The sequence below is a fragment of the Nematolebias whitei genome, chromosome 23, assembly GCF_014905685.2.
Source record: "Nematolebias whitei isolate Nwh7 chromosome 23, NemWhi1, whole genome shotgun sequence".
NCBI classification, from domain to species: domain Eukaryota; kingdom Metazoa; phylum Chordata; class Actinopteri; order Cyprinodontiformes; family Rivulidae; genus Nematolebias; species Nematolebias whitei.
In genome coordinates this window covers 2,888,337-2,899,070 of record NC_056520.1, presented here as the reverse complement: position 1 = coordinate 2,899,070, position 10,734 = coordinate 2,888,337, and the positions used below count along the sequence as shown (strand labels likewise).

The 10,734-nt window shown below is 41.5% G+C and overlaps 1 protein-coding gene across 1 annotated transcript in view; it reads left to right on the top strand.

Annotated features, from left to right (window-relative positions):
• Positions 1-9,904, top strand: part of LOC119428835 (gamma-aminobutyric acid receptor subunit gamma-3) — a 125,767-nt gene extending 115,863 nt beyond the window's left edge. Inside the window, exons 7-8 of the mRNA XM_037696522.1 lie at positions 4,773-4,969; positions 9,402-9,904. Coding sequence (XP_037552450.1) covers positions 4,773-4,969; positions 9,402-9,683 — 479 coding nt within the window. The 3' untranslated portion in view covers positions 9,684-9,904. The remainder of the gene's footprint in view (positions 1-4,772; positions 4,970-9,401) is intronic.
• Positions 9,905-10,734: the final 830 nt, after the last annotated feature.

Here is a 10,734-nt window from a genome sequence, read left to right as displayed (position 1 = left end):
GATGGATGAATAGATAATGATGGATGGATGGATAATGGATGGATGGATGAATGAATGGATGAATACATGATGGATGGATTGATGGATGAATAGATAATGATGGATGGGTGGATGGATGGATAATGATGGATGAATAGATAATGATGGATGGATGAATAGATAATGATGGATGATGGATGGATGGATAATGGAAGGAGGAATAGATTATGATGGATCGATGGATGAATATGTGGATGGATCGATGGATGAATAGATAATGATGGATGGATGGATAATGATGGATGGTGGATGGATGTATAGACAATGATGAATGAATGGACTGATGAATAGATAATGATGGATGGATGATGGATAATGGATGGAGGAATAGATTATGATGGATGAATGAACGCATGATGGATGAATACATGATGGATGCATGGATGAATATGTGGATGGATCAATGGATGAATAGATAATGATGGATGAATTAATGCATGATGGATGAATACATGATGGATGCATGGATGAATATGTGGATGGATCAATGGATGAATAGATTATGATGGATGAATTAATGCATGATGGATGAATACATGATGCATGCTTGGATGAATATGTGGCTGGATTGATGGATGAATAGATAATGATGGATGGATGGATAATGATGGATGGTGGATGGATGTATAGACAATGATGTATGGATCGATGGATGAATAGATTATGATGGATGAATGAATGCATGATGGATGAATACATGATGGATGCATGGATGAATATGTTGATGGATCGATGGATGAATAGATAATGATGGATGAATGGATGAATACGTGGATGGATCGATGTATAGATAATTATGGATGGGTGGATGGATGAATACATGATGGATGTATAGATAATGATGGATGGATGGATGTATAGACAATGATGGATGGATGGATGGATTGATGAATACATAATGATGGATGGATGAATACATGATGGATGTATAGATAATGATGTATGGATGGATGGTTGAATAGATAATGATGTATGGATGGATTGATGAATAGATAATGATGGATGGGTGGATGGATGAATACATGATGGATGAATAGATAATGATGGATGGATGGATAATGATGGATGGATGTATAGACAATGATGTATGGATGGATTGATGAATAGATAATGATGGATGGATGGATGGATGAATACATGATGGATGTATGGATGGATGGTTGAATAGATAATGATGGATGGATGGATTGATGAATAGATAATGATGGATGGGTGGATGGATGAATACATGATGGATGTATAGATGATGATGGACGGACAGACGGGTGGCTTTTCCTCTATACAGTAAAGGTGATTGAGCAGCCGTGCAGAGTTCTCTTACCAAAGGAACCAAACTCTTGACATTTGAGCTCAAGGACAGAAAAGAAAACAAGGTGATGTGTTTGTCGTTTCTTCAATAACGCCATTAAATCTGCAGCATATTTCTATACTGGAGCTTTTCTCACTTCTCCATGTGTTTGGACCATTTCAGACAGCGTGTACAGGCAGGAAATCTCTGTCGCTATGGCATCAGGCAGCAACAATTTCCACAGATTCAACAAAACCAGACAAAAAATCCCCACGACCTCGATTTGAAGAAAGTCAGAAGTTTGCCACAATTGAATGCAAAGATAAAAGTAGTATCAATACAACTTTGCAGTGAAGTGGGGCTCAAACATCCAACGTACTTGGAGCCGAGTGTTGTTCATTTACCTGGTCGAGTGCTTAATGTAACGAGTCGGGGTCGGGGGAAGGAAAGTCTAGACAAACGCTAGACGAGAAGAGGTAAGCTTGAAATAGAAAGGAGCAACTCGTCTCTATGGAAACCACCGGCAAAAACAGTGGCATGAAAGACATGGAGAGGAAGAGGATGAATGAGAACAAAGGGAGAGGCAGATGAAGGGATCGAAAGAGGGAGAGGAATGTTGAGACGTGGCGCAAAGAGAAAGAAGGAAGGATGAGAGGGAAATGTGGAAAGCTCTCAAGAATAATGCGTGTGTCGCAGCAGTAAATATCAACGCCCTCACTGTCTGTTACTGTCACTTCCTTCATCTCGCTGAAAATTGATTTCATTTAACTGAAGAAAACTGTGTCCTCTTACAGAACGATGTGTATTCATTTCTCCAGCCATGGCACTAATGAGACACTCGATTATAACATTTCTCTCATTACCATAGTTAAAAATGTGTATAATTACTGGAACTAATATCAGTCATTTTCATAATTTAACACCCATGTTAGGCTGATTGGTAACTCTAAACTGTCCCTAGGTGCAAGTGAGGGACGAAATGGTCCATGTGGCCCTGTGATTGACTTGCACCCTGTCCAGTGTGTACCCCACCTCTTGCACAGTGATAGCTGGATATGGGCACCATATTGGTAAAGATAATGGATGAATGGATAACACCCAATGTATTCAAGGTATTAACGTCAGGGTAGTTGTGTAGCTAAAGGTCCTGTGTATACGCTGCATCTTGTGGCAACAAGTTGAGTCTTCTCATATTGTCAAACTATGGAAGCTAACATAGCAACACAACATGCAGCATCTTTGGATGCAATAAGAAGGTGCTATGTGTTGTCATCATTGTATGTTTCCGTACAATGACAAAATTAGTTCTCTGCATTTAACCAATCACACATGAGATACACCCAGATGGAGAAGTGGGCAGCTATGTAAGCATCCGGGGAGCAATTAGGGATTGGGGTCCTGCTCAGGGACACCACGACATGCTCATGGCGGTGAGTCGAACTGCAACTTTCTAGTCTTCTGCCCTGCCTTTACACCATCTCGACCCCTTGGCATTAAAAGGAATACAAGCAGTACGCCAATGTTCCGCATTGCTGAGGGATTTAAATAGTGAATGTTTGTAGTTCTCAAGATGAGTGTTTCTCTGGATGATGAATGGATAACACCCAATGTATTCAAGGTATTAACGTCAGGGTAATCGTGTAGCTAAAAAGGTTCTGTGTATACGCTGCATCTTGTGGCAACAAGTTGTCTTCCCATATTGTCAAACTATGGAAGCTAACATAGAAATGCAACACACAGCATCTTTGGATGCAATAAGTAAGTACAGTAAGTGCTATGTGTTGTCATTGTATGTTTCCATACAATGACTAAATTAGTGCTCTGGATTTAATCCATAGCACATGCGATGCACCCAGGTGGAGAAGTGGGCAGCTATGTTAGCACCTGGGGATTAGGTTCTTGCTCAGGGACACCACAACGTGCTCATAGCGATGAGTCGAACTGCAACTTTCTGGTTCAAAGTCTTCTGCCCTGCCTCTACACCATCTCGACCCCTCGGCATTAGGGATTTGAAAAGTGAATGTTTGTAGTTCTCAAGATGAGTGTTTCTCTGGACTGGATTTCGAAGTGGCAGCCCAATTTCCAATAAAGGACTTTCTTACGCCTAAATGCAACCACACCACCAAAATGGAAGTTGACGCATGGCTTATTTTTCAAATTATTGCACTCACAAGATTTGCATATATTGGCTGTTGTGGACAGCCATCTTGGATTTTGACCTGGCATCCCAGTTTTGGAAAAGAACATTTCTTACACTTAGATATAACCACACACCAAATTGGAAGTTGGTATTTCACTTATTTTTCAAGTTATTGCACTCATATTAACAAACGGATGACATTTCGATTTCCTCCTCTTTGCTCCGTGATGGGGTCAATGACCAGAGACTACCACTTGATACTGGAGCTGTTTTAAGTTGGCAGCAATTCCCTTTCCCCAACTCGTCAGTTCTGTTGTATCAAACCATTTTCCAAAATTAAATAGTTCAAGAAGCTATCTACATTAGATAAGAGTATAAAGTTTACAGAAAATGTACCAAAGACAACCGTTGTTTCCCTTTAATTTTGGCATTCTATAAATCTGTTCATTTTCAGTCCAGAGACAGATTTGGTACTTTTGTTTTTAAGCTAATTGATCCACTTGCTAAAATGGAAATTGCATGAAACGTAAGTGTCTTGGTGTGACTCTTCCGCCTCGGTGTAAGCAAAGTGAAAAACAGAGTAACCGAGTCTGATCGTGTCAGCAATACTGCGCTCAGCGTCAGTGACAGGTTCTGAAAAGGACTTTTTGGGAAAATATTTACTAGGCATTTTTTTATCCATCTCATTCTGAAGCCACCAAGCTGTGTTCAGACAAACATTCAGTTTGTTGGATAAAAACCCAGAGATACGACTGACAGTTGTCAAACTGAAGGCAAGACTGAGATCCAGAGTTGACGAGCAGACCACAAAATGTTTGGGAAACAGCAGGTTCCTAACTTAACACATCCAGTGCGTTCAGGCTGAAGACGACAGAGGGAAAACTCTAGCCTCAGGATCGCGCTTCGAGGATTTACCTTTTACAAGAAGCCAAACAAGCAACAGAAGACGGCAAAGTCCAAGTATAAAAATCTCATGGCAATGGGATCAAGTCATACTGTAGCTGAAGATTCAAAAGCTCCATGAAGTCTGTGTTGATCAGACCAAAGTTGCTAACAGGTTCGTTTTACCAAAGGATCAACCAACAGTGACCTGAACTGTCCAACAAAGCTGCGACTCAACGTTGAGTCGTTTGTTCAGATGCAAACTGATGTATTTTAGAGTTTTATTCATGAGTATTTAAGATGAATCAAATACATGCAGTTCCTTCCCCAGTTGCATACAAACCTCAGTACCGCGGTAGTTTTGCAAAGTAAAAGGGGGTCAGCTGTTTTCTTTGTCTCCTGACAAACCCGTTACCTTTTCAGGTATCACCACCGTGCTGACCATGACCACCCTGAGTACAGTGGCCAGAAACTCACTACCCAGAGTGTCCTACGTGACCGCCATGGACCTGTTCGTCACCGTCTGCTTTCTGTTCGTCTTCGCTGCCATGATCGAGTACGCCATGCTAAACTACTACTCCTACAGTATACGCAGACCTCCGCTCAAGATGCAGAGGATGGTAAGCCTAATAAACTTGAACTGTTTATTAATGTTTTTATTTCTTACTCTCATTTACGTGCCTTTTAAGCCTGAATCTTATTGGCTGTGACTATTGGCAACACAAAATGGTTCTTTTTTTCTTGTAATCTCACCGATTTGGTCAATTCAAGATGTTTGCACATGTATGCAGCTTGAAATGAACAACATTAGCACAATATTCCCCAAAATAACACAAATTAGGTTTCAGTTTGATCACAATTTGTTTTCTTGTCTGTAATTTAGTCGCCAAGCTCTCTCTCAGAATTGTCCCATCTCTTTGACTCGTGGAAACGCAACAAACGAGTTCAAGAGGATTGTTGTACAATTTCACTCAAAATTTCTAATTCAACATGAGGGCGAGGCCTCGTGAGTTATCAAGAAAATGAAGAAACAACACAGACACTAAGACATTTTAGAAACTTTTGGAGATGGCCAGCAGTCGCATCCTAGTGAGATACGGGGTTAGCCGTTCATGGGACAACAACCAATGGATGAGAAAAAGATGGAGGGGTCGGAAGAGAAACAAAATGTCCATAAAAGGCTGCACGGCAGATCAAATGAATCATCAGAATATCAATGTGAGCAATGCTGGTATAAAAAAATAATCTGTCTGCCAGTAATACATTCAAGTAAACTAACCCCAGCTAGTCGGGACAGATGTCCGCCCATCCTGAGCCTCGTTCTGTTAAAGGTTTCTTCCTGTTAGCTATTTTAACATACCCTTTGGCATTTTTTTTTGTATATCTCAATGTATTTCTTAGATCCTTACAGTAGTTACGGTTTCTTGTTATACTTTATATTTTTGCTATTTTAGGGTTTAACTGGGACCCTGTGTAGATCCTCGTGTACCACATGTGATGTGAATGACAATAAAGTTGACTTGAACTTTCACTAGTTGGCATTTTATAACGATAATGAAGCTTTTTGTATAGAGATCCGAGATGACGTTTGATGTGAATTGACTGTATTAAATGAGCGGTATGCCGTTGCCCCCGACGTGGGAAGATTCGAAAAGTGAATGTTTGTAGTTTTCGACATGAGTGTTTTTCTGGACTGGAACTGAACAGGGACTGAAAGTACACCCAAGAGTTTTAGTGCAAGATATTAAAATAGGTATGAGTTACACTGTGTAGAAGAACAGAGGTTGTGTATTTTATTTATTTTATGAGGTGGTGTAGAATGATAGATAATGGCGAGCGGGCGCTACATTTGTGCCGGCAATTGTTGGGGGGTGGGGGGTAGCATAGCGCTACAATTGTAGTGAGTGCGATTCTTGCGGTTTAGAGTTTGAGCTGAGCTACAATCTCTGCTTCCTGTCAGGAAGTGGTGGAGGGTTGGGGATTTGGTAGGCGGGGCGCTCGGTTCTGTTGACAGGGCGTGGCGCCCTCCTTGAATGATGGTAGGGGAAACACCTGATTTCAGTCAATGGGTGATTAACAGGTGGGTTGGAGCAGGGAATCAAGTAAAACATGCAGAATAGTGGCCCTCGAGGACCACGATTGGACACACCGTACTCAAACACTACGTTGTTAGCGTTGCGTTAACAAAAGACAAAGGAGAGAGGAAAACGTGGCGTCATCGCAGCTGATATCATTATATTATTGCAATTGCAATAATCTCTACAAACAAATAAAACCAAAGAGCAGAGAACACGATGGAGACATGACAAAAACACCAAAACTACCATTAAAAACCATAAGGGATAATGGCTATACACCACGTTGTAGAGAAAGCATTAAACTGAGGTAAGAACTGTCGGCTTGCACAATTCCAATGATATAATTACAAGCAGTCCATTACTGAGGTGTTTTGGTCAAATGAGACGTTTCAGCAGTGCCATAGCAACCTCAGGGAGTCATCAGCGCTCCTGGTGATTCATAAAACGAGTGCTCATCCGCTGGCCGTACCTGGCTGTCCACCAACGAAAACAAAGAGCAACAACAACCGAGCAGAGCGGACAGTGTGTATCTGAACACCTGAACCTGACCGGTGCAGCTGTGCTCGCTCACATTGGGTTTATTAAGACGTCTAAACAAGCAAATTAAGCCGTTAATGTCTTCAGCCCTTAGCTGACAGATATCAGTCATATATGTACAATCCTTGAAATCTAGCATGTCATTATGAGCACACGCAGTTCAACATCTTTCCAGCTGCAGCTCCCGTGCAAAGAGCTTGATGTTCTGTGTAGGTGGTTCAAGGCTGTACCTGCAGCGGGTGTCTTAATGGCGGCAGCGCGCATCTACCAAAACCGAGTTAGTTACCACTGCTGTCATTTCCCGTCTCTCCAGATCCCCTCCCTATTCATTATTTTCTCCTTGTGTGGAGGAGTTCTGCTCAATGTGTCTCGGGGCTAAAAAGACTGGCAGTTCAGGCTGAACAATTAAGTTGTGCTACATTCAGTCCCCACCTCTGCGTTTCAGGCACTCTGCTGGATTTTTATTTTTTTTTGCAGAGTCTGTCTGTCTGTGGGGAAGCCTTACATCTCCATCCTCACGGGCATCTATACGCCTACTTTAAACAGCCCATTCAGTCCCGTCTCTCTTGTCTGCTTCTGTTCCTTTAATAGAGAAGTAAATAACTGGAAAACCTTTTTAGAAATTTTACCCTCATTAAGGATTAGCAGTTTTAGCAACCATGTTATAAAATAGTTGGTTAACGGTTTGGATTTTTTATGGGACAGTGGAACAGGGAACGGTAGGTACAGAAATGGAACGGGGAACGGTGTATACAGCAACCAACTGCAACGGGCTGTAAATAGTTTCCAAAATAGCAACTACTAATTGCAAAATTGAGTGATAACGAAAAGGAAAGACAACGACCCTTTATATACGCACGTCTGAAGACTGACATATTATGGTATTGTCTCCATCCATAAACTCTCTTGTCCGGGCCATAACTTTTGAACCGCTCAAGACAATTAAAAAAAACTTCATGTGAATTGGTACCACCACTAGACAGTGCATCTAGTGACTGTTGGTCCCCCAGCTTCAAGGTGAAGGTCACAAATCAAGGTGAGAAAGGTATTTGCTACAGATTGCCGTTTTGCTATGCAATAGTTTGTCGACAAATGTGTAATGCACTTTCAGATCGTGTATGTATGAACCACATTTTGCAGAGGAACAAATTTTTGCAAATACAATAGCTACTGGCAGAATCGTATGATTACCTGCTGGGTGTTTTTAACATCTTCAACACATAGAGCAACACCAACAAGGTTTGATTAAAGAAATGGTGACCACTTAAACAAGTTTGTCATGCTGTTTTTAGCTTGACTTTGTAACACCTGTCCAAAGACAACAAAATGCAATGTTGTCTTTTAGCTAAATCTGACATAAATGGACTGCACTTATAGCGCCTTTCTATCTTATCCTGATAGTCAAAGCTCTTTACAACAATCTGTGCCTCATTTACCCATTCATACAGCTCTATACTAGATCTGTACAAAAAATAATCAGTGCTTTATCACATTCATACACCGATGGGACACACATCGGAGGCAATGAGGGGTTCAGTGTCTTGCCCAGGGACACTTTAACATGTGACTGCTGGTGGATTTGAACCCCCAACTCTTGCATTAGAGGATAACTGCTCTAACCACTCAGCCACAGCTGCCCCATATATTAATATTTATCAACACATTATACGCCCGTAGACAAAGTATTACACAGCAATGCCTCATTGTACAACAATGGCCTGGACAAGCAAAGACCATATATAGCGTTGACCTTGATCAACCTTGAAGCTTGGGTGATGCAAAGTGTACGGGACATTCCGTCTCGTGATGATGCTTATGTGTTTTATGTTTTATTACATTATCTTGAGTGGATCAGACGTTATGGCCCAGACAAGAGAAAGTTTAAGGATGGGAGGAGTCTATACCAAAATACATCCGAATTTCAACAGGCGTATAACGGAAAAAAAAAAAGTAGTTTATAATTAAACTAATGCTTTGTTCACACAGAATAGTTTTTTCTGAAGCAATCTTTTTACTGGCTGTTCCTAAAAATATCAGTGTAAATGCATACACAGTTCTACGAATGTTTCCCTCTGCACAAAATCAGAAAATGACCCGATAGACTGGAGTTACCATGCCAGGCCTGTGGATGGCGCTGCAAGGCTGCCACAACAACACACAGAAAACATGAAACAAGACATGGAGGATGTGCCTCTAACTGTTAACAGAAGGAAGATACAAGAGCAAGAATTATGGACTGACGCCAAAGTAGAACTTTGTGGCAGTCCGATTACATGGAGCTATGCCCGGGGTCATAAATGATGCAAGGGGTTACAAGTTGTATGGGCTGTCCACACAGCATTCGGGTTCCTAACATTTGCACATTCACAAAAAGCCTACAAACAGTTTAAAACTAGAAGGTGCGAATCTGATCTATCGTGTTTTGTTTCCGTTGTAGGCCTACTCGTCTTTGAACATGGGTCGCACCCCTCGGCCCATGATACCCATGGGCAACTCGCTGTTCTGGCACGACTACGATGACAACTGCCTGTACGAGTGCCTAGACGGCAAAGACTGTAAGAGCTTCTTCTGTTGCTACGAGGAGTGTAAAGAAGGCGGTTGGAGGAAAGGACGGATTCACGTCAACATCCGGGAGTTGGATTCCTACTCGCGGGTCTTCTTTCCCACCTCCTTCTTGTTGTTTAACATCGTCTACTGGGTCAGCTACCTCTACCTCTAGTCCTTTCAGGCCACGATCATTGGGTTCTGGCAAGACAGCCCTCGACATTTCCCACGGCGGCCACTGATTTGAGGTCAAGACTGTAGTGGAGGAAATGAGCTGGTCAGTGGGAGTTTCAACGAACATCTTGAAGGCCATGGGACTTTGGCCAGTGGTCCTTCAGAGACCAAAACCCTCTGCCGTGGAATAACAAGCCGCCAGCCTTGACCTTAAAAGAGCACAACCCCTTCGACGACTCTTCGAGAAGCCAAACTTTGACCTGATAGATGTTCGTGGACAGGGTTACAGAGCTGAATCTTGGGTCATCGAGATAACGAAGCACCCCATAGTGCCTTCTTCAGATTAGAAAGGGTGCAAAGACAAAGGACGCAGCTTCAGATTCCCCTTCGATTATCTTTTCTTAACTCATCCATAACGCCGCATGCCGAGCTGTTCACCCTTTGACCAAACCAACCCGCACTGCACTTTCCACCACGGGAGATCATTCAAACTAAATGCTTGTTTATTTTGTAGCATATTAGTTTTAGTTGTTCCATAGATTTCCTTAACTTTTTTCCTTTACAAACTAATATTTTCCCGCTATCGTATTATTAGAATTAGTTGTGCTTTCGTCACGATTCAACAACACATCTGTTGGTAATTGTTGAATTTGTGTTGGCACTGGGGGGCGGTTTGGTCAAACGTGGTTAGTTTTTTTATTTTATGTCTTTTATGACACGGCAGAGCAGTTTACAATGTATGCCAAGATGATTTGGGTATTTTCATTAAGTGCTGGGGCTGCATTTTTACACAGTGAATAACAAAAATACACACCAATCCAAAGCTTATCCCTAAGAGTATTAAGTATGTTTCAGTACACGTATAAACAGATTAGATTTATAGTACTGTATGAATTTCCTAAAGAGGTAAGAACTTTTGTTTGATATGCCTGTACTCTTATTTAGATATTTCCAGTTATCCATGGATTACCCGGTTTCTTAAACTTGGTGTTTAGTTCCTTAATATATCACTTTTGTTCACATTTATCTTTATTTCTCTAAAATTAACTTGT